The 23,281-nt window shown below is 64.9% G+C and overlaps 1 protein-coding gene across 1 annotated transcript in view; it reads left to right on the top strand.

Annotated features, from left to right (window-relative positions):
* The window catches only part of PLXND1 (plexin D1), a 59,884-nt gene that overhangs the window by 11,099 nt on the left and 25,504 nt on the right, over positions 1–23,281 (top strand). The window contains exons 2-8 of the mRNA XM_036431187.2: positions 11,644–11,820; positions 14,593–14,724; positions 15,007–15,107; positions 15,645–15,774; positions 17,231–17,408; positions 17,560–17,668; positions 18,258–18,360. Coding sequence (XP_036287080.1) covers positions 11,644–11,820; positions 14,593–14,724; positions 15,007–15,107; positions 15,645–15,774; positions 17,231–17,408; positions 17,560–17,668; positions 18,258–18,360 — 930 coding nt within the window. The remainder of the gene's footprint in view (positions 1–11,643; positions 11,821–14,592; positions 14,725–15,006; positions 15,108–15,644; positions 15,775–17,230; positions 17,409–17,559; positions 17,669–18,257; positions 18,361–23,281) is intronic.

The raw sequence follows: 23,281 nt of genomic DNA, 5'->3' as shown, positions 1-23,281 counted from the left end.
GGGGTGCGGCCGGCGGGGCCTCTGTACGCTGGGGACCACAGCCGATGGGGCCTCCGCGGGAGTGGGAGGGGGCAGGGGACACCTGGTCGCGTTCAGCCCTGGAGACAGGATTGCCTCGATTCTGGAAGGAGTGTGCCCCTGGCCTTTGGGTGTGTGCATGAGGGATGTGGTCCGATTGAAGGATGACTGGACACATCCCTTTCCACACTGACCCTGTGCCGGGCGCCGGGCTTCCCAGCAGGGCGGCCCCTCGCGGTCTGGCGCTGGCGAGGAGGTGGCTGTGGGCCTGTCACGGCCCTGGCCGTGACCTCAGTGAGACCTGCCGTATCCCCGGGCAGGCCCGGAGCGGAGGGTGAGAGCCGGGCCCTGGCTTTCCCCGTCGGGAAGGAGGGCTCAGCCGAGGGGAGAAGGGGTGTCCGGGCGCGATGGGCGTGGGCCCCTGCGGAACAGCCTCCACGGGGTTCCCTTTGCCCGCCCACCGCTGCTGGTCCGCGCGGAGACGGAGGAAGCAGGCTGGTCCAGGTTCCGGCTGCTGCAGGAAGTGGTGGTGTGTGTGGAGGGAGCATGAGGGCCGGAGCCCCTGGGGATGAGGGGCCCCTCCCCTCTCTGGACCTCCGTTTCCTGCTCCGAGTTGGGACCCGGGGTGGCAAGGAAGCCTCCCTCTGTCACCAGACCTGCTCCCGTCAGCAGCAGCATCATCGTTCCTACCGCTGCTTCTCGGGGACTTATTCTGTGTGGGGCTCCCTGCAGAGCACTTTACGTGCAGTTTTCAGACCCACCCCGCCCCGAAAGAGGATGAATTGTTACCCCCGGCCTACGGAAAGGGGAAGCGTGATCGCCTGAGGTCACACTGTGGGTGGACGGCGAGCCGGTGCCTGGCCGCAGAGTCCGTGTCCGTCCCTTTGATCTCTGGGATCTCTGGAAACACTGACCAGCGGTGTGTGTGAGCCCAGGGCCCCGGCGTCACCGTGGGAAGGGGGTGAATGGGCCCATTTTACAGGTGGAGAAACCCAGGCCCAGGGACGTTCTCCTCCCCCTGGGGCTTGCTCTGGGAGTAGTGAGAGCTTTCTCGTGGGGCCTGTGGGCCGGCCAAGCCCCGGGACCCAGCATGGTCCCAAGCAGGGCTCAGGTCTCCCACCCCACCCCTCCCCACCCCAGGTGTGGGGCCCCAGTGCCTTCACCCAGCAGAGCCCAGCACCTCCTGGGCAACATCTACCTGCCCGTCCTCCTCGTGGAGGGTGCTCTGAGTGTGGCAGTATGGGGGCACGGAGGGGAGGCTCAGCGTTGTTACATGGCAGCCCCCAAAAAGGATGAATCAGACCCTGTCCCTCCCCTCGAGGAGCCCCCAGAGGGTCAGGAAGGAGAGCATGACAAGAGACAGGCTGTGGCCAAAGCCACACCCGGACCAGCCGCGTCTGAGGAAGTCAGTCAGGGAAGGCTTCCTGGAGGAAGGTGACGCTGGAGCCGGACGCGGACAGACGGGGCTGGGGAGGATTCCGGGCAGAGAGAGGCCCAGAGGGGCGGGAGGACACCGCAGGGGTGACGGGCGGCGATGAGAGGGAGGGGGTGTGGGGTCTGGGGTCCAGGCCAAGGACCTGGACACCGTCCTGTGGGCTGTGGAGAGCCGGACGGGTTGGTTTGGGAAGAGCGAGACAATCTGTTTCTAGAAGGGACCGTGGGTGGGAGCCCGAATTCGTCCTGCCAGGGGCCGGCAGAAGCGGAGGCTCTTTCACAGCCGCCCCCTCCGCCCCCTGCTGGACCAGGTGACTCCCCAGGGCCTCTCCGGCTCTGACAGCGGTGTGGGGATTGCCATGGAAACCAGCAGGTCTCCGCACGGGGACAGGCCCGGAAAGTCCCTCGGCGCCGGCCACGTGGGTTCGGATCCTGGCTGCCGCCCCGAGCGAGGCTGTTGTCTTCCTTGCCACCTGGATCTGCCGTCTCTGGGCCCTGGGGCCGCCCGCCCACGCCCCTGCCCTTCACCCTGAGATATCATAAATCCCGTGGGGGGGAGGGAGGAGGCTGTGAGCTCCGTTACGCGGCTCCGGGAGGCCCCGGGGCGTTAATCATATACACTTTCTGCTCTGATGGGTGACCCATGGGGGGCCACAGGCAGAGCCTCGGCGTGAAAGCCGGGCCGGGAAAGGAGCTGCTAGCGGGGGATCGGCCCCCGCCCGCCCCCGAGCCCCGCTCAGGATGCGTGCGCCGTCTGTGTCGGAGCTGCCAGAAGTGGGCATCGCCTCGCTGGGCCTCGGTTTCCCCGCTTGCAACCCAGGGCACGTCCAGCTCCCGCAGAGCCGCCGTGAGAGGCCGTGGTGCAGGGTGGGGGCTCTGGAGCCTGCCTGCCTCGCTGGAAGCTCCCTGGAGACCCCAAGGCTGTGTGACCCTGGGCCAGCCTCCCCGCCTCCCTGGGCCCCGTGGCCTGTGCTGGGAGGGGCATCGGCGCGGCAGGGCGCGGTGAGGGCGGAGGGCGGTCGCGCCGGCAGAGGCCTGTGCACGGCGTGAGCAGCAGCTGGTGATTGTGGCCACGTTGTTGATACGCTGTCACTTCCCGGCGGCGAGGACGCTGGGGTCTGGTCAGCCCGCGAGGGGGACCCCCGTGTCCCCTCCGTGTCTCAGCACGTGGGCCTCGGCCCAGAGGCGTCTGCTGGGGGCCCCGCGCCAGCCCCGTCCCCTGGGCTGCGCCAGGAGCGGCTCCGGGACCGAGGCCAGCAGCTCCCTCTGGGGAGGGGTGTGAGCTCGTCTCCAGGCCCCGGAGCCCCAGGGGGAGGCAGGCAGCCTGGGCCAGAGAGGCAGCTGCGGCTCTCGGCTTCTCCTCCTGGCTGCGTCCTCTTCGGGGAAGAAGCTGGGACAGAACCGTTCTGGGTGAGGAAGGGCCAGGGCCCCGGCACTGCCACCCCTATACCCCCTCTACCCCCCCCCGGCACTGCCACCCCCCTAACCCCCCCCAGCACTGCCACCCCCCAACCCCTCCCCCCCGGCACTGCCACCCCCAACCCCTCCCCCCCGGCACTGCCACCCCCCAACCCCTCCCCGGCACTGCCACCCCCCACCCCCCCGGCACTGCCACCCCCCAACCCCTCCCCCCCGGCACTGCCACCCCCCCAAACCCCCCGGCACTGCCACCCCCCAACCCCCCCTGGCACTGCCACCCCCAACCCCCCCCCCCGGCACTGCCACCCCCCAACCCCCCCGGCACTGCCACCCCCCAACCCCCCCCGGCACTGCCACCCCCCAACCCCCCCCGGCACTGCCACCCCCCAACCCCCCCCAGCACTGCCCCCCCCGCCCCCCCGCCGTTGCAGCCGGGAGGCAGTGACTTCTCCCTGGGCCAGAGCGGAGTCGCTGGCTGCCCATCCCACAGGCGCTCCTCTGGGACCCAGGGGGAGGGCTGGACGCGGGGCCAGGCTGGGCTGGAATGAGAAACAGCTTCAAGAAGGGGGAGCGGGGTGCCTGGGGGGAGGGGGGCACGTCCAGCTAACAAAACAATGGCTGCTTGAGTCAGCGGCTGCGGCCTCGGTTCCCAGGCAGAGGCCCCGAGCGGAGCAGGCCCGGCTCCCAGCATCCGGCCCGCTGCTGACCCAGCCCCACGGCTCCCGCGGGGAAGCTGGCAGAGCCGCTCGTCCGTCCGGGGGGCCCCGTCCTCAGGCCCCCCTGAGCTCCTGCCGGGGCCTGCAGAGCCAGCGGGAACGTTTGTGGTGTTGCTGTCACTGGCCCCACTTCACAGATGAGGAGACTGAGGCTCGGAGAGAACGGCCCCCGCCGGGCGAAGAGCTGTGAAGCTCGGCTTCTGTCTGTCGGGGGGCGCAGCAGGAGTGTGTGGGCCCCCGTTCCCCTCCCCGTCCCGGACAGTCAGGCCTCTGACCTCAGCCCCGGGGCTGTCCCTGCAGGCGTCCAGCCTCTCGGCGGGGCCCGGAGCGTTTTGTGGGTGGTGGACACTTGTGTTCAGGGCGGCCTGGCCAGCTGGTTCACACAGCCCTTCTTTTTAAAAAAAATATATTTTATTGAGTTTTTATAGAGAGGAAGGGAGAGAAGAGAGATAGCTAGAAACATCGATGAGAGAGAAACATCGATCAGCTGCCTCCTGTACACCCCCTGCTGGGGACGTGCCCGCAACCAAGGTACACGCCCTTGACCGGAATCGAACCTGGGACCTTTCAGTCCGCAGGCCAACACTCTATCCACTGAGCCAAACCGGTTTCAGCTCACACAGCCCTTCGTGATGGTGCCCAGTTGGCCTGGGTGACCTCGGTGCCCTGGGCCTGGGTGACCTGCCTCCTCCAGGGCGGGGGCTGGGGCGGCCGCGGCAGCTCCTCTGAGGCTCGGACGGGTCTGCGTGAGCTGCGAGGCCATCCTGGTCCGGGCAGCGGGGCGAGGGCGCGCTCTGCGGAAGCCTCTGCCCTCGGGTGCCGTGCCTGCCCCCGTCCATCGCTGTGGCTCCCCGCTCGGGCCGGCCTCCCATTGTTCTCGGCCGGCCGCCACCCGCGCCAGCCCTGGCCCGCCAGGAAGCGGCGTCCTGATCGCCCACAGGGAGGTGCTGGCATTTCCTCTCCGGGCAGCGGGCGGCTTCCTCCGGGCAGGGGAGCCATTGTGAGAGGCCCCCCGGGATGGAGGCCGTGCTGACCGCTCCCTGGGCCAGCGAGCAGGCCCGTCGCTCTTTCCGTGCCTCAGTTTATCCTCAGGGCGGGTGTCAGCCCGGGGGACGCGCAGCCCAGGAGGTACGGTGTCCAGAGAGGCCCCTCAGACGGAAGTGGGAGGCGGGAGTCTGGGTTTGAGAATCACAGGTCGCCTTCAGATCCCGGCCTGGCCCTGTGCCCTTGGGTGACCTTGGGAACAGCTTCGCCTTTCACCTCAGCTCCGGAAGCATGCGGAGGAGGGACAGCCGGGCTCTGCAGGGAGCAGCCGTCCAGGCCCCGCTGTCCAGGCCCGGCTTTTGGGGCCCCGGTTACCTTGCACCTGCCTGGTCCCCGCTGGCTCCTCCCCTCTGCTCCTGGTCTCTGGGGTGCCCCCGGCTGCTCCTCAGCTGCCCACGCTGAGGGAGAAGCTGAGGGAGAAGGAGTGGCCCGGGACAGGAGGGTGAGGGGAGCAAAGGGGCTGGCCAGGCCCAGTAGGACCTGGAGGGCCCAGGAGCAAGTTTGGGTTTGTGTCCAGGGCACTGGGGAGCCATGGAAGGCTGTTGAGCTGTGGTGGAAGTACAGCCTGTGTGGGGTTGCTGATGTTGTTGTTGTTGTTGTTTGTTTTTTCAATAAACTTTTTATTTTGGAATGATTGTAGATTTACAGGGAAGTTACAAAGATAGTTCCTACATGCCCTTCCCTCCGTTTCCCCCATTGCTAAGGACATTTGTCTCCGCCAAGAAACCCACACAGGTAGGCAATGTGCTCTCGGCGAGACTCCGGAGCTTACTCCACGGATGCCCTTCTGCTTTTCCAGGACCGCCCTTCGCAGTTAGTGCTCCGTGGTGTGAAAGGCTCCCTTTGACTGCTGGGTGGGGGGAGCGGAGGGCCGTCTGCACTCTGCCACTCCGTACCCGGACCTGTGCTTCCCGCTCCGGGCGGTGAAACCTCACAGCTCCATCACCATAAGAAACACGAGGCAGGAAGATGTACACCGCCCCAGCAGCCGGTGCAGGCTCTGCCGGGCCCTGCAGCCTGCCGCGGTGCCCCCAGCGCCGCCGCCTCCCGCCTCCTCCTCCTCAGAGTGCCACCTGCGGTGGGGCTGAGGTTTGGCGGGGTCTGCGGGCAGGATGTGGGAGGCCTGAGAAGCCGGGCTCTCGAAGCTCTTACTCCGGCCGGCTTCCTGGGGAGAGAACGATGGCGGAATCAATACGCCAGGGCTCCGATGGGAGCGGGGCAGAGCGGGGCTGTGGCGCCGGGCGTCCTGCTCTCAGAGGAGAGGTGAGACCGGGGCTGCCGCTCGCCCCTGACGGAGAGGGAGACACGGGAGCTCTCGGAGGGATCGCCGCCAGCCGCCAGGCGTCGTCCGGGCTGGACAGCTGCCGCCCCGGTGGCCACGTGTAGAGTAGGCATAAGATTGACCCACAGTGCCGAACCCGGTTGGGCTCTGGAGAGAGCGTCAGTCTGCGTGGATAGAGCATCGGTCTGCGGACTGAAGGGTCCCAGGTTCGATTCTGGTCAAGGGCATGTACCTTGGTTGCGGGCACATCCCCGGTGCGGGGTGTGCAGGAGGCAGCTGATCGATGATTCTCTCTCATCGATGTTTCTAACTCTCTATCCCTCTCTCTTCCTCTCGGTAAAAAATCAATAAAATGTATTAAAAAAAAAAAAGATGGACCCATCGTTCCCCCGTGGTCCTCCGGCTCTCGGCACGGCCGTGCTGCTCTCAGCCTCTCTCTGCGGGAGAGGGAGCAGGCCAAGGCAGTCGTTCACACTTTAGTCAGAATTGGTTTTCTTTCTTTAGGAAATGCTCCCCCCAGCGCTCAGTCTCGGCCCCGGAGAGGATCAGTCCCGGCTGCCGCGATGAGTGGAGGGGGTGACAGGCGCGGAGCCGAGGAAGGGGGATCGTTCTGAGTCACGCTTTGGAGGCTGGCTGCACACCTCCCGGCCGGGGAGCCGCGGGGTGAGGACGAGGGGACGGAGCGGCTCGGAGGTGTGGAGAGGGCGCCGGCTGCGGGGCAAACACCACGGCGAAGGCCCAGGAGCCCCGGAGGGGCACGGGGCCGCCTCCGAGGAGCTGCGGAGATGGGTTTCTGGCCGCAGAGGCTGGGGCACAGGGGAGAAGTGAGACCGAGGCCCGGCCGGTTGGCGAAGACGCAGATCACAGAGGCCTCCGGGGCCAGGCCTGAGACTGAGGACAGCTGGGAGCAGAGCGAGGTTCGAGGCCCGGGAGGGCTGGCCAGCTTTGCTCTTGGAAAGGTGACCCTGTGTGGCCTCCCAGCGCCCCCCCGCCCCCCACCCCCAGGGGAACAGCCGTTCCTGACAGGCCCGCGCGGAGCCGAGTGAGACTTGAAGGAAGGCGGGTGCTGAGGAAGGAATTCTGAGCAGCGTCCTCCGGTCAGAGGGGTATTTTGGGCCCGCGGAGCCGACTGCCCCAGGAGACCGAGTTCGGCCGAGGCCACTCTTGGTGCAGCTGCCTGGTCCCCAGGCCTTCTGTCCCCCCCCCCCCCCCCCCCGTTTTCCGGGCCTGCAGCCCCCCTCCCCCAGCAGGGGAGGCATTCCCCCCGCCGGCACAGCATCCATTCCTGAGCCAGTTCAAAGCTTTGTGCTTTCCCCTGGCGGCGAGGGAGTCCGAGCACCCCTCCGAGCAAGGATCATCCGGAGCGGCCGATGGGTTACTTCTCCTTTAAAAAAAAAAAAAAATTTTTTTAAATTTTATTTTTAGGATGAGAAGAAAAAAAAAGTTGGAGCAAAGGCTTTTTAGAAAATTCCTTCGGTGCAGAATTAATGGCTTGTGAACGTCAGGGCAGGCAGGCGAGAGCCGAGTTCCCAGCAGGCTCCCCCCTGGTCGCCGTCTCCACTGCCCTGGCCCACAAATCACCCCGAGCGAGCGAGCGAGCGAGCGGGCGCCCGTCCGGCTTTTCCCAGGACCCCCACCCGGGCCGGCCGCCCCCGTCGCAGGGCCGGGGCAGAAAACCTGAGGTGACATCGGGCCTCCCTCCCTTCCCACGCCCCCAGAGCTCAGGGCGGAACGTCATGTCCTCCGGGCAGAGGCTTACCGTTTTAATTTTAAAACAACGTGTTGTTTAACGATGCTCGTAATCCATAGTGGGCGAGGAGAGGTTACGTAACCCCGGGGGACAGCGTCCCTCCAGAGCCCGACAGACAGCCCGCTCGCCTCCTCCCTGCAGCTGCAGGGGCCGGGGCCTGGCTGGGAGGGCAGCCGGGGAGAGGGCGCAGCGCCCTCTCTCAGGGCCGCCCGGCTCGGGCACCCGCGCAGGACGGAGGGGGCAGAGCAGGACCGGAGCCGGAGGAGGACGAGGGGACCCCTGGACAATGCGGGCCTGGACCACACGGGCCCGCTTAGAGGCGGCTTTTTAAACGCCTACAGTCGGCCCTCTGTGTCCTCGCGGTTTGCATCCACAGACTCAGCCGAGCGCGGACCAAAGACGCTGTTTTGCGCGTGTCTGGGAGCCCGTGTGCGTGGAGGGCAGGCGGTGTGCGTCACGCTGTGACATTGTGTGTCCGGGAGCCCGTGTGCGCGGAGGGCAGGGGGTGTGCGTCACGCTGTGACATTGTATGTCCGGGAGCCCGTGTGCGCGGAGGGCAGGCGGTGTGCGTCACGCTGTGACATTGTATGTCCGGGAGCCCGTGTGCGCGGAGGGCAGGCGGTGTGCGTCACGCTGTGACATTGTATGTCTGGGAGCCCGTGTGCGGAGGGCAGGCGGTGTGCGTCACTCTGTGACATTGTATGTCTGGGAGCCCGTGTGCGGAGGGCAGGCGGTGTGCGTCACGCTGTGACATTGTATGTCTGGGAGCCCGTGTGCGCGGAGGGCAGGCGGTGTGCGTCACTCTGCGACATTGTGTGTCCGGGAGTCCGTGTGCGCGGAGGGCAGGGGGTGTGCGTCACGCTGTGACATTGTGTGTCCGGGAGCCCGTGTGCGCGGAGGGCAGGCGGTGTGCGTCACGCTGTGACATTGTACGTAAGGGACGTGAGCATCCTCAGGTGTTTGTTGTTGCTGTTTTCATTTTGCATCCTCAGGTTTCGGATGCCCGGGGACGGCTCGGGGAGTCGGAATTTCCAGGCGGACTGGCCCCGTGTTGTTCTCCAGGGTCCACGGTGTGTGACAGCCCGGGGACTGGCACTCCGGGCAGAGGGAACAGCCAGGGCAGAGGGCCCGGGCAGGGCCCAGTGTGGAATGTGTGAGGAACAAATGAGGCCAGGGTGGCTGACGTGGAGGAGTGAGGGGAGGAGGGTGTGGAATGGGCTGGAAGGTCCCAGGGGCCTGGTGGCGGGGGGAGGGTTTAGGATGCAGGGTTTATTCTGTCACCCATAGTGGGTTTTAAACAGGGGAGACCTGCTTTGCCTTTCGAAGGGTTTGCGTGGCTGCTGTGCTCTGGGGAGACGTGGGGGCCGGAGGGCCTCCTGTGGGAGAGGACGGCGCCGGAAGGGGGTCAGAGGGAGTCGGGGTCAGAGGGAGCCGGGGTCAGAGGGAGTCGGGGTCAGAGGGAGTCGGGGTCAGCAGCTTTGCAGGTTGGTGTGATTTGCCTGCTTCCACTTTATGGGAATTGCCGTGACGATCGTATCAGAAACAGCAGCAGCATCCGCTCACACTTTGGAGCATTGACCACAGGCCAGACCTGCCGGGTGTGCTCTTCAATGCATGATCTTATCCCAGCCCCTATAGAGGGAGGTGTTAGAGATGCACCCATTTTATTTTTCATTTTTTATTTTTTTAAAATATATTTTATTGATTTTTTACAGAGAGGAAGGGAGAGGGATAGAGAGCTAGAAACGTCGATGAGAGAGAAACATCGACCCGCTGCCTCTTGCACACCCCCTACCGGGGATGTGCCCGCAACCAATGTACATGCCCTTGACCAGAATTGAACCTTGGGACCTTTCAGTCCGCAGACCAACTCTCTATCCACTGAGCCAAACCGGTTTCGGTGAGATGCACCCATTTTATAGTTGAGTATACTGAGGCTCGGAGAAGTGACTTGCTCAGGTCACCTCCAGCCATCCCGTGCAGGACTGCCCCCGCTCATGGGTTCTTGCTCGGGGGACCCCAGCCCCACCCCCATCTCTAGACGCTGGGCTCGACCCCTCAGGAGTTGTGCTGAGAAGCGGCCCTCGCCTAGAAGCCCATGAGGCCACAGCTATGTTTGTTCGCTCAAGGACAGAAGGACCCGGGATTTATTGTTTTCTTTTGAAAAAAACTGGCTGAGCTTTTGTGCAAACACCACACAGGCACACAGTCAACGGCTTAGGTTTGCAAAAAGCACAGATAAGAGAAAAAGAGAAAAAAGCCCCCCTGAGCGGTACCTTACAGCCAGTGTCCATGCTGCGACCTTCGGTGTCCCTGCTCAGAGCCCCTGCCGGCCAGGGTGAGGTCAGGTCTGCTGCCCGTTCCAGTCTGCGGCATTGCCGCTGGGGGATCCCGAGCCTCAGTTTCCCCATCTGTGACGTGTGGCCTCAGAGGGCCTGCGGGATGCTGGGAATTGATGCCCTGGCCTGGTCCACTGTCTGCTCCTGGTAAACCTGGCATGTTTACTGGCATGACTTTTACTTTGTTGTTTATGCATCTGTTTTATCAAAATGGCTCTGACATCCCGTGAATTCTTTTTCTTTTTTTTTAAATATATATATTTTTATTGATTTTTTACTGAAAGGAAGGAAGAAGGGTAGAGAATTAGAAACATCGATCAGCTGCCTCCTGCACATTCCCCACTGGGGATGTGCCCGCAACCAAGGTACATGCCCTTGACCGGAATTGAACCTGGGACCCTTGAGTCCGCAGGCTGACACTCTATCCACTGAGCCAAACCGGTTAGGGCATCCTATGAACTCTTCAGCCGGCCATCTTTCTGTCATAATCGGTGCCGGTGTGTGCGGCACGGAGGGGTGGGCGTGGCTTTCCTGGGCCCTGGGCCGGGATCGATGTAGTTTGCGTGCTCAGTCCTGTCAGACCTGAGGCCGTGTCCCCCGTCCGGCCGTCTGAGCTGTGCGGGCACCTGCGTCCTTGTGGCCGTGCACAGTCATCTCCTCCGAGGCGCTTCCGGGGGCCTGCGCTGTGCTTTTGGCAACTTTGAAAGGACCCCCTAGACCACATGTGTCAAACACAAGGCCCGCGGGCCAAATCCGTCCCGCCAGGCCTTGCAATGTGGCCCGCACCGCGCTGTCATCACTGCACTCCGCTGCGTTTCCATCACAATGACAGTTTATGACTGTTCAGTAAACCATTCGGCCTGCGATTTAGGCTGGATTTTAGATTTTGGCCCCTTCTCTGATTGAGTTCGACACCCCTACCCTAGACCTGGGGAAGGGTGGGGGAGGGGGGACACGTCCGGGAAATGGTGGGGGATGGGATCAGAAGCCGCAGCTGTCGTGCTCCTGGGAGGCGGGGCTGGTTTGCTCACCCAGGTGGCACGGGACTGAACTGGATGGCGGGGCTGGGGGTGTGGGGACATCTAGCCTTGACTTGCTCGTCTGTAATGTGGGTGGATGAGGGCATGTGTGCTGGAGGGGAGTCCTGTGAGCTGCTGGGGATTTGGGGTCAGAGCGGGGGGCTCTGGGAGGAGGGTACCCCATGGTTGCCGTGGGGACGTAGCTGAGGCAAGAGGGTAAGTTGAGGCAGAGGATGGGCCTGGTGTGGGCTCCTCTGCTCTGCCAGGCTGTTATTACTCGGGCATGAGGGGATGTAAGCCTCACTCTGTCCCACCCTCCCTGGCCCCCTGGACACTGCCCTGTCCCCTTGCCAGCCCTTCTCACCCCCATCCACTTCCCCCGTGTGGCCCCTGCGTACCTGAAACAGCGTCTGGGGGACATTTCACGACTAAAGCCAAGGTCAGGGGTCCATCTGGGGCCGGGATGGGGCTCCGCTTGCATCTGGGTCTCAGCCCGGACCTGGGCCTGTAAAGCAGAAGAGAGACTCCAAGGCTCCGATGCTGAGCCCCGAGACACCGCCGTGCGGGCAGGGGGCGGGCGAAGGCTCTGGAGCCGAGGTCTCATGTGCCGTTTCTCCTGCAGCTGCAGCCGGAGCAGCTGGACTGTGGAGCCGCCCACCTGCAGCACCCGCTGTCCATCCTGCAGCCGCTGAAGGCCACGCCCGTGTTCCGAGCCCCGGGCCTCTCCTCCGTGGCCGTGGCCAGCGTCAGCAACTACACCGTGGTCTTCCTGGGCACCGCCAGCGGGCGGCTGCTCAAGGTGGGGCTCCGGGAGGCTCGGGGGCGGAGGGGAGGCCCGAGGGAAGGGGAGCAGGAGGCCGAGGCCCAGGATCAGCCTCCACGGCCTCCGCAGCTCACAAAGCGTTTTCGCATCTGTTCCTGCCCCTCCCGCTCACGGCACTGAGCGCCCTGTCATGCGAGGAGGGAGCCCGCGGCCAGGGGCCAGCCCTCCCTCCTTGGCAGAGGGAGCTGCGTCCAGGCCTCTGGGCTCGGCCACGTTCAGGCTGTCCTTTCTCTGGGCCTCCGTGCCCCCCCTCCGGGAAGGCCTGGGAGCCCCGCCCCTGGAGACGGTTGTGAGGCTTTGATGGGGGAAGGCCACCGCCTGGCAAGGGGGGGGCTCCCATCCCAATTCCCTCACGCCCACCCCCACCCCCAAGGCGACTGCTTCCAGGGGTGAGAACACCTGGCCTGAGGTTTCCGGGAAGGTGAGAGGGATCTGATTCCCTCGGGGGGCTCCTCGGCGAGGCCCGGACCTGCCCCCTCCCTCTCAGCCCCCTCCGGCTCCCTGCCGGCCGAGGAAGTCAGCTGCCTGGCAGGCTCCCGTGCACGCCAGGCCCCGGCCTAACTGACTCAGATCTGATAAGCCAGTTCCCTCCGCTGCCCAGGCAGACGCCGCGGGCGGGGGCGGGGGTGCAGGGGGGTCCGGAGCCCAGTCCCCCCGGCCCTGGGACCCTCGCTGGACCACGAACTGCGTGGGGAGATGCCAGGTGTGGGGGGCTGTCGTCAGCCTCTGAAGCCCCCTCCGCCCCCCCACGGAAGGTCCTTGCACAGCAGGGCTCGTGGTGTGGGGTCAGATACGTGGGTTTGGATGCTGGCTCTGCCACTCCCGGCTGTGTGTCCTGCGTGAGCCTCCGTGTCCTTGTCTGTCACGTGGAGAATGAACCGGGCCGTCCAGGCCTGTGATCTGAGTCTCCCGCCATGATGCCTCTGTGTGTGTGGAGAAACAAGGAGTCTCCCCTACGCCCTGCCCACAACGCTGCACTTATTAGGCACCCATTGTCTACCCATTACCTTTTTTTAAAAAACAAATTTTATTGATTTTTTTTTTTTTTTTTTAACAGAGAGGGAGGGAGAGGGATAGAGAGCTAGAAACATCAATGAGAGAGAAACATTGACCAGCTGCCTCTTGCACATCCCCCACTGGGGATATGCCCACAACCAATGTACAATACATGCCCTTGACTGGAATCGAACCTGGACCTTTCAGTTTGCAGACAGATGCCCTATCCACTGAGCCAAACCGGTTTCGGCAGCATTACCCCTTTTAATTTCTACACCCCTGCAAGGGAGGCAGCGCCATGATTCCCATTTCACAGACGGGGACACGGAGGCTCCGAGAGGGAAAAAACAGTTGCCCCCAAGTCACACAGCAAGAGCTGGGCCAGAACCCACACTGCCCCTCAGCCCACCTCCTCACCCCCCGTCCTGTTCCGTGAGGACCACAGATCATAACGCCCAGCCCAGTCCCTGGAGCACAGGAGGTGCTCAGTAAACATGTGAAGGAGTGGAAATGAATTGAATGTCTCCTGGATGCCAGGGGCATGGGGCTGGGGGCAGCACACTGAGGCCAAGCTGCCCTGGACAGACTGCCAGCAGGCCCCCTGGGACTGGCGATGCCTCGGGGGCTGGAAAAAGGCCGGTGGGAGCCTGGGGAGAGAGTTAATCTCATTTTGGTGTGTGGAGGGCATTCGGACAGCTTTCCTGGGGGTGACATTGGGAGAGCAGAGGTTGGTCTCATGTGCACGTGGTGGGAGGGGAGAATATTCCAGAAGGGAGCACAAGTGGGGCAAAGGCCTGGACGTGGAATCTGTGAGTTGCTTGAGTGAGCAGAGACGAGGCTGGCAGTGAGCTGGGTCAGATCATCAGGGCTTGCACAAGCTTATTGCATCATCAGGAGGGACTCGCTGAAGGTTTTAGGGCCCACAGAGGAGGGAGCCCAGGCCTGGGGGCAGCGTGCTGGGAGGGAGGAAGGCCAGTCGAAAAAAGAGCAGTTTGATGGGGCTCTGAGGGATCTCCAGAGGGGCCCTCAGCTAGAGAAGCTTCCAGGCCCCAGTGAACCCTGGTTGTCCTCCTGCCTGGACATTGGACCCCATGACCCAGCTCCAGCCTTGGACTCTGGGCCGAGGCTTGTACCAGGACCCTGAGGAATCTTCATCTTATGATGCCTGCCAAGTCCCTCCGCCTCCTTGGGCCTCAGTTTCCTCATCTGCAAAATGGGTGCGCGTGGGGAGGAATGAGCAGTCCGGCCCCACTGGCACTGTGCCTGCATCTTTTCATCCGGCGTTCCCCACTGTCCTATGGGGCAGGTGCTGTCGGCCCCCTGAGCTCAGGACGCCGAGGCCCGGAGACGGGGAGTGCCTTGGACAGCGTGTCCGTTGTACAGCTTGTAAATGTCAAAGGCAGAGCCCAAAGCCCGCTCTTCGGCTTGACGCCAGGCAGCCTCCCAGAGAACGTTTGTAGCTGTGAGCCCGCCCGTGTCCACGGGGTGGGACGTGCTGGTGAGGAGCAGAGAGGGGGCTCCTGACAGGAGCACCGCAGAGGCCAACGTGTAGCGGTGAACCCACGGCCTCTGTGTCTGTGACTCCCCCCCCCGCCCCAGTCCCGGGGGCCCGAGAGGAGGTACCCTCCTCCCAGAACCCCCCGCGTTGTAGGAGGGAGGAGCCCCAGGCCTGGCTCAGGTCCCCTCCGCCAGGTGACCGCTCCCCCTCCCCCACACCATCACCCTGACCCCCCCCCCCCACTCCCCCCACAGATCAACCTGAACGAGAGCATGCAGGTGGTCAGCAGGCGGGTGGTGACGGTGGCCTACGGGGAGCCCGTGCACCACATCATGCAGTTTGACCCGGCGGACCCCGGCTACCTGTACCTCATGACGTCCCACCAGGTGAGGCCGGCGCCGGCCTGGCGGGGTCCCGGCGTGGGCTGAGCCGTCTTGCTTGCCTGGCCCTTGCTCCTCCCGCCAGGAGCACCCAGTCCTCCCGCCAGGAGCACCCAGTCCCCACTCCTTTGCCTGCTCACCGTTCACCGCCCCGTGCAGGGAAGCCGTATGCCCCCGTTACCCCCGTAGAGTGCGGAGCCTCGGTTTCCCCGCCCCTCGGGGCCCGCACAGGCCGAGGCCCCGGGGCGGGCTGGCAGCTCGCTGAGCGGGGCCTGCCTCTGCCTCCAGATGGTCCGCGTGAAGGTCGCCGCGTGTGCCGTGCACGCCACCTGTGGGGACTGCGTGGGCGCGGCCGACGCCTACTGCGGCTGGTGTGCCCTGGAGACACGGTGAGGCCGGGCAGGGGCGGGGCCAGGGGCGGGGCCAGGGGCGGGGGCGGGGGCAGGGGCAGGGGCAGGGGCGGGGCCAGGGGCGGGGGCGGGGGCAGGGGCAGGGGCAGGGGCAGCGCCAGGGCCAGGGCCAGGGGCAGCGCCAGGGGCAGGGGCAGAGGCAGGGGCAGGGGCAGGGGCAGGGGCAGGGGCTGGGCCAGGGGCAGGGGCAGGGGCAGGGGCAGGGCCAGAGGCAGAGGCAGGGCCAGGGCCCGGGGCAGCGCCAGGGGTAGGGGCAGCGCCAGGGGCAGGGGCAGGGGCAGGGGCTGGGCCAGGGCCAGGGGCAGCGCCAGGGGCAGGGCCAGGGGCAAGGGCAGGGCCAGGGGCTGGGCCAGAGGCAGGGGCAGGGGCTGGGCCAGGGCCAGGGGCAGTGCCAGGGGCAGGGCCAGGGGCAGCGCCAGGGGCAGGGCCAGGGGCAGCGCCAGGGGCAGGGCCCCGGCCGGGAGGCTGCAGCAGGAAAGGAGCCCCCGTGGGGCCTGACACGGTCCCTCCGCCCAGGTGCTCTCTGCAGCAGGACTGCGCCAACTCCAGCCAGCCGCACTTCTGGACCAGCGCCAGCGAGGGCCCCGGCCGCTGTCCCGCCATGACGCTCCTGCCCGCCGAGATCGATGTGCGCCGGGAGTACGCAGTGAGTGGGGGGGCGGGGCCCACTGGGGGGGGACAGGGTGGGAGCGGCCCTTCCCCTGGCACCTGAGCCCCCTCCGGAGAGAGGGACCAGGGAGGCGGGCCGGGCCGCCTGAGCCCTGACCGGGGGCCGGGGACCCGGAGAGAGGGACCAGGGAGGCGGGCCGGGCCGCCTGAGCCCTGACCGGGGGCCGGGATGTGCTGCGGGCGTGAGGGTCACCTCCGTGCGGTGGGTGCCCGTTACATCCCCGTTTCACAGAGGAGGAAACAGGCGCGGAGAGGAGCAGGCTGTCCAGCCAGGGGGTCGCTGAGCTGGGACTTGAACTCAAGTGGCCAGGCTTCAGGGCCCCGGGAAGCAAGGGCGCGTTGTAGGAGGGAGGAGAACGAGCCCCCCCCCCCCCACCTTTCTGTCTTCTCCAGCCCCAGAACGAGGGAGGGGGCGCCAGGCTGCCGTTTCTCGTCCTCAGAAAAGGTGGCTGTGGCGGGGTGTGTGTGTGTGTGTGTGTGTGTGTGTGTGTGTGTGTGTGAAGGGGCCTCCCTCTTGCCTGTGCCCAGGAGGGCCCAGAGCGCCCTCACCCCGCCCCGCCCACAGCGGGCAGCCTTGGGGCAGGAGGCCTCGGACCCTGGCGGAGAGCGGGGGCGGAGGGACAGAAGCCCGAGGCCCAGCCAGCCTGCCCTCAGTGGCCTCTCCGGCCTTGGGTGTCCTCAGCTGTCACCTGTTTCAGACAAAGCCCTGGCCCTCGAGGGACGGACATGTTCCCGGGGTGAGAGAAAAGGAGGGAGACAGATTGTCAGGATGGTGATATGACGTGCTGTGGGGAAGAGAGTGGAACAGAGAAGCGGGGGGAGATGGAGTCAGCGGTGTTGACATTTTATTTTATTTATTTTTATTTATTTAAGTATTTTGATGAGAGAGAGACATCCATCAGCTGCCTTTTGCACACCCCCCACTGGGGATGTGCCTGCAACCAAGGTACATGCCCCTGACCGGAATCAAACTGGGGACCTTTTAGTCCGCAGGCCAACGCTCTATCCACTGAGCCAAACCGGTTTCGGCGGGGGTGTGGACATTTTTAGAGCAGATCAGGATGGGGGGGTCTCACCGCAAAGGTGACACCTGAGCAGAGATAGGAAGCAGGTGAGCCGGGTCGTGTGTCTGGGGAGAGAGGGCACTGCCCGCGCCAGGGCACTGAGATGAGAGCAGGACTGGAGGTTGTGGGAGGGCGTTCGGGATGGGCTCGGAGAGGTTATGGGCCTATTGTGTGGCACCCCCTTGGCTCCGGGAAGATGAGGTGAGTTTCCTTTTGCAGAAAGGGGAACGGAAGCCCGATGGGTCACACGCAGGCGGCAGCCTCGAGCCCCAGCCACCCGCCACCGCCACCGGTTCCCCAGGGTGCCAGGCTGGGGGCGGAGCTGTGAGGGGAGGGCCTGCCCCCCAGCTAAGGGTCCTCCGCCTGCAGGGCATGATCCTCCAGATCTCGGGCAGCCTGCCCAGCCTCAGCGGCATGGAGATGGCCTGTGACTACGGGAACGGCATCCGTACCATGGCCCGCGTCCCGGGCCCGGCCTTCGACAACCAGATCGCCTACTGCAACCTCCTACCCAAGGACCAGTTCCCGCCCTTCCCGCTGCACCAAGGTGAGCTCTCCATCCGCCCGCCCGCCCGCCCGCCCGCCCGCCCGCCGTCTGGGGGTCCTGGTGGATCTCAGGCACGGGGGCGGGGCGGGGGGCGGTCCTTATGTCACAGACTCTGATGTCAGTCTCTCCCCGGAACCCCCATCCCTTCCAGACCACGTGACCGTGGAGATGTCCGTGAGGGTCAACGGGCGGAACATCGTCAGGGCCAACTTCACCATCTACGACTGCAGCCGCGTGGGACACGTGCACCCCCACACGGCGTGAGTGGGCTGGGGCGGCTCCCGGGGGTGGGAGGTGCCCGCTCCGGGGGACGCCTTCGGAAGGAAAGCGACAGCGTCCTGGAGGCAGGCCGGCCCCTCCGCCAGCTCATTTAGACAACGGGCCGCCGTCACCTGCGGGCCTGGGTGCTGCGAGCCCCTTGGCTGGTAGGGGCCAAGAACAGTGCTCTGCTTACTCTTCATTTAGTCTCCTCAAGGCTCTGCCTGCCCATTTCCCTCTTGCATCCCTCTCACTACGCTGAAGGTGGCCAGACGTCCCGCTTTTGGCGGGAGAGTCCCGGTTTTTAACAATGTGTCCCGCGTTCTGCGGCAATTTTTAAAAAAAAAAAAGTCCCGATTTTTGGAAAGATTCTTTTAAATCTTTTGGACTTTTTTTTTAAAACGTCACGGGACGCGGGACACATTGTTAAAAAAGCGGGACGTCTGGTCACCTTAACTACGCTGCCACATGCCCAGCCCTTCCTGGCAGCTCCGATGCTGAGAAGGACCTTCCCTTGTGCTGGGACCTGCCTCCCGGGGGGCAGGGGTGAGGGGAGGGTGGAGAGCTGAGTGTCCCCTTGTCTTCCTCCAGCTGCACCAGCTGCCTGTCCACGCAGTGGCCCTGCTTCTGGTGCACCCAGCAGCACACCTGTGTCTCCAACCAGTCCCAGTGCGAGGCCTCACCCAACCCTACGGTAAGGCGGGCCCGGGGCTGCCCTCCGCCTCCACTGACTCACCGCCTCTCTCTCTCTCTCTCTCTCTCTCTCTCTCTCTCTCTCTCTCTCTCTCTCTCTTTCAATGTGTTGAAAACATTTCCACGTCATTACATGTTCTTCTCTGGCACCACAGTGCACAGCTGTGCTGGCCGGTCACATAGCAGCGCCTCTCGCCAGTCCCCGTGTTGGACCCGCTGTGACCGTCTGCGTGCTGACGCAGCCAGGGCCCGGCGCGCAGCCTGGAGTATTCCCTGCAGGCCAGTCCTTAGACGTGGCATTTTTGGGGTGAACGTGTGGCTGTATGTTCTACAGCTTTAGCTCTGCTGCCCTCCGGAAGCCTGAGCCCATGTGTACCCCCACCCGCAGGAGGAGGGCCCCTTTCCGTCATCGCGCCAGGACAGACGAGGGTTTAACGTCACCGTTAATGTTTTCATTAGCCCTAGAGGGCCCTGGAGTAGCAGACTTGTGGTTTGAATCCAAACGCCTCTTCCTAAGGCCATGTTCTTCCCGTTAGTTTCCCCTGACGAACTGGGCTGAGAGCCAGTGTCTCCGTCTCCCCATTGGCCCCGGGCACCCGGAGCCGGGGTGCCAGGCTCTTCCCGGGCGGCGAGGGCACGCTGCCCCAGGGACCGCACGCTCCCAGGCTTCTTTGCTCGTGCTGGTCCCTCGGGCTCCGGGCTGACTCTGCCCGGGGCTGCAGGATGGCGAAGCTTCGTTAATTGTACCGGGGCCAGGCGTGGTGGAAGAGTGGGGAGCAGGAGGAAAAAGACAGAAGGAAACGCGACATCCCTTTTGTTGATTGTGTCTGGGGTGAGTTCTCCCACAGGGTGACCTTTGACGTTTGCCCATGGGGCCTCCCAGGCTGTTCCATGCCGAATGCCAGGAATGACCGGATGGGGTTCCTGAGACGTTGGCTGGGGTGGGATGACTGGCCTGAGGCTGGGGGACGGCGGGGTCCTGAGACCACGGCTCATTTCCTGTCAGACCAGGCTGCTGGCCCTCTGTGTCGTCTGAGGGCTGCAGGGGACCAGGGTGAGGCCCTGAGTACCCGCCTGCAGTTCATCTCTCTAGGGAAGGGACGTGTCTGCCCATTTTCCAGGTGGCACAACCGAGGTAGCCAGTATGCACCAGGGGCCCTGCCCCCAGCAGGAGGCGGTCACTGGGGCGCTAGTCTGGACACGGATCCCAGGAGGCAGCCCCAGCCTCTCGGAGTGGACTCCCTGCAGCCTCGTCCGCCACCCTCTCCCAGCGTCGGCCCCTCCGGCCTGAGCCTGCGCGGGGCTTTGAGGGAGGGATCCGCCGGGAGCCGTGCTTCGCGCAGAGCAGGGGGCAGTGGTGGGGAGTTCTGTGCCGGGAGACACCAGCGGAGGCCCCACGCCTCTGCAGGACATTGGCATGTCCAGCCTGGACTGACCAGGACTCCTGCTCTTATTTGGGGCCCACGTCTTCCAACCCCCAACCCAGGGCTGTGCACACAGTAGGGACTCCGTGAATGCCAGCAGGAAGCATTTGCGCTGGCCGCCTGCCCCGGGAAGAGTGGCGGGGTGAGAGGAACGCAGGCTCAACCCAGCGTGTGTAGCACTTGTTAAAGGTCTATTGTGTGCCTGAGTCCGGGCACCGGGAAAGAGCCCAGCTAAACACAGTCCAGCCCTCCCCATCGTGAGCCAAGACCCGAGTTGTGAGTCGAGGCTGCATGGTTCTGGGCCAGCCACCAAGCCTCTCGGTGCCTGCTCCCCTGTCTGTGAAATGGGACCTATTTCAGAGGCTGCCCCTGGAAGGTGCCGGCTGCATACTTGGCACATAGTAGGTGCTTCATACTTGGCACATACTAGGTGCTTCACACTTGGCACATAGTAGGTGCTTCACACTTGGCACATAGTAGGTGCTCAGCTAAAGGCGAGGTGGGACAGGAGGACCTCTTTGCGGAGGGGGCCTTGGTTGGTGCCAGGAGCTCACCAGCCTGGAGGTGTTTCTCTGGCGGTGCCCTCGTGACTCACTCTCCCCAGATCTGTGCTCTGCTGGTCAGGTGGCGGGGTGAGGGCACCGAGAGGGCCTGTCTTGAAGGATTATGGTAATCCAGCCGGAGAAGAGGCAGCCCCCTCCCTGGGCCTGCAGGAGGCTCGGACCAGGGCTCAATTTGCCCTCTAATTGAGCGCCAGCGAGCTGTGGAGGCGCCATGCCTGTGGGCGGCGGCAGGGGCGGCAGGCCGAGGGGGGTCGGAACACCCTTCAGACCCCTCGGGAGCTGGGAGGAGGCGGTGGCCTTGAGCGAGGCCAGGGTGGTGTCCCAGGGAAGCAGGTGCTGGGCTGAGACGTGGGTTACTTCCCCATTTCCTCCCAGGCCCCAGAGGAAGGAAGTGGGGGCGTGGAGGATGCTGGGAGGGGAGGGAGGGAGGAGAATGAGGAATGGGGCCACTTCTTCCATTTTCAATTGTCCAAGGGAGGGCGTGGTCTCCCTGAGGGTGGCTTCCCCAGGGAGGTGTGCTTCAGGCCTTTGAAGCAAGGTTTGGCAGATGGGAGGGAGGGCAGCTGGAGGGAGGCCTCCTGAGGAGCCCTGGAAAGGGTGGTTTGGTGGGAATGTGGGGCAGGTTAGGGGGAGGATGGGACTGAGGACAGGGAGGGAGAGGGAACAGGCCAGTGGGCTCAGGGCCCCTGGGCCGGTCAGTGCCCCCTTCATCGGGATACCAGCTCTCTGCCCTTGAACTTGGTAGGGAACATGGGAGCGTCCGTGAGCCCCAGCAGAGGGACAGGCCAGGCCCTCTGTGAGGCAGCACAGGCTGGGCTCTCGGGGGTTTGCCGTGGTCCTCGCATTGCTGCCCGGCATCTGTGCCCACTCCCCATCGCCCTCCTGAGCCTGCGGGCCGTGCCCTGAGCTTCCTCCAGCAAAGGGAGGAGCCGCTTGGCCTGGTTTGGTTGCAAGCAGGGAGGCCCTGGTTCACACTGGCCTCGGCCCCAACAGAATTGTCTGACCCACGTGAGTGAAAGGTCCGGGAGGGGGGCCTCACCTTCAGGGGTTCCAGCGAGGTGGCTGGGGTCCTCCCCGCCCCTCTGGTGGGCTCCGTGCTCAGCCGCCATCCCTCCTGCGGCAGGATGGGCCCGGCTGCTCCCCACCTGTTAGCCCCGGAGACACGAAGAGCGAATCTCACTGGTTCCGGCTGGAGTGGCTCGGTTGGATGAGCACCATCCTGTGCCCTGAAAGGTTGCCGGTTTGACTCCCAGTCAGGGCTCTTGCCTGGGTTGTGGGTTTGATCCCCGGTCGGAACATGTACAGGAGGCAACCCATCGGCGTTTCTCTCCCCACCTCTCTAACCCTCCTCTCCTCCCCTCCCTCTTTCTCCTCCTCCCCTTCTCTCCCTTTCTCTCTCTAAGTCTTCAGGTGAGGATTTTTTTATTTTATTTTTAATTTTTTTTAAAAGAAGAGCTTTCACTGGTTCCGCAGAAGTCCCACTGGCTGAACCAGAGTTGCCTGCATTCTCTGAACCACCTGCTGGGGCCAGGGAGGCCTGGGCACCGCCCATCCCTGAGGCTGGGGTGCCGAGTCAGTCTTCCCAGACCGGAGGGCTGGGTTTGGGGGAACTTCCCCAGAGGCCCAGCCAGAGCCGGAGGCAGATGGTCGTGGCCGGAGGCCAGCAGCAGACACACCCGATGTCCCCGTGGAGGCTGAGCTGACCCTGGGGGAGGCATTGGAGGAGGGCCGGACGGAGCCAGCACTTGGCCTGGGTTCTGCGCTGTAGAATGGGTTCAGACATCCAGGTGGCCCCGGGTTATACCAGTCAAGGGGAGTCAGGGGCCCCTCGGAGACGGTCCCACATCATTCCCTCTGGAGGGTCTCTTATGGGAGCCCCCCCCCTGTTAACCTTCACCCCCAGACTCCTCTGGGCGCCACCTACCCATGGGGAGGGCGGAGCTGGGGGACAGGGCCGCTGGTCTCCAGCCAGCTGCAAAGCCGAACTGGCGGCAGCTGGGACCCCTAATTGAGAACATGTGGGCTCCATTCCCTGGGATTCCCCGGCGTTCACACGTGACAGCCTGGGACAGCGACTCCAGGAGGGACAGCGACTGTGTGTGCCCGCACAGGGGCGGACCCAGCTCCCCCCTCCCGGCCATGCCCTGCCGGCTCCGAGGCCTCACCGGCGACTGTGTGTGCCCGCACAGGGCCAAACACCAGCTCCCCCCTCCCGGCCATGCCCTGCCGGCTCCGAGGCCTCACCGGCGACTGTGTGTGCCCGCACAGGGGCTGGACACCAGCTCCCCCCTCCCGGCCATGCCCTGCCGGCTGCGGAGGCCTCACCAGCGACTGTGTGTGCTCGCACAGGGGCGGACACCAGCTCCCCCCTCCTGGCCATGCCCTGCCGGCTGCGAAGGCCTCACCAGCTACTGTGTGTGCCCGCACAGGGCCGGACCCAGCTCACCTCTCCCGGCTCCGAGGCCTCACCGGCGACTGTGTGTGCCCGCACAGGGCCGGACACCAGCTCCCCCCTCCCGGCCATGCCCTGCCGGCTTCGGAGGCCTCACCAGCGACTGTGTGTGCCCGCACAGGGGCGGACACCAGCTCCCCTCTCCCGGCCATGCCCTGCCAGCTCCGAGGCCTCACCGGCGACTGTGTGTGCCCGCACAGGGGCGGACACCAGCTCCCCCCTCCCGGCCATGCCCTGCCAGCTCCGAGGCCTCACCAGCGACTGTGTGTGCTCGCACAGGGCCGGACCCAGCTCACCTCTCCCGGCCGTGCACTGCCGGCTCCGAGGCCTCACCGGCGACTGTGTGTGCCCGCACAGGGCCAAACACCAGCTCCCCTCTCCCGGCCATGCCCTGCCGGCTCCGAGGCCTCACCAGCGACTGTGTGTGCCCGCACAGGGCCGGACCCAGCTCACCTCTCCCGGCTCCGAGGCCTCACCGGCGAC

Source organism: Pipistrellus kuhlii, unplaced genomic scaffold (genome assembly GCF_014108245.1).
Source record: "Pipistrellus kuhlii isolate mPipKuh1 unplaced genomic scaffold, mPipKuh1.p scaffold_m20_p_11, whole genome shotgun sequence".
NCBI lineage: Eukaryota > Metazoa > Chordata > Mammalia > Chiroptera > Vespertilionidae > Pipistrellus > Pipistrellus kuhlii.
This window is presented reverse-complemented; position numbering and strand designations above follow the sequence as displayed.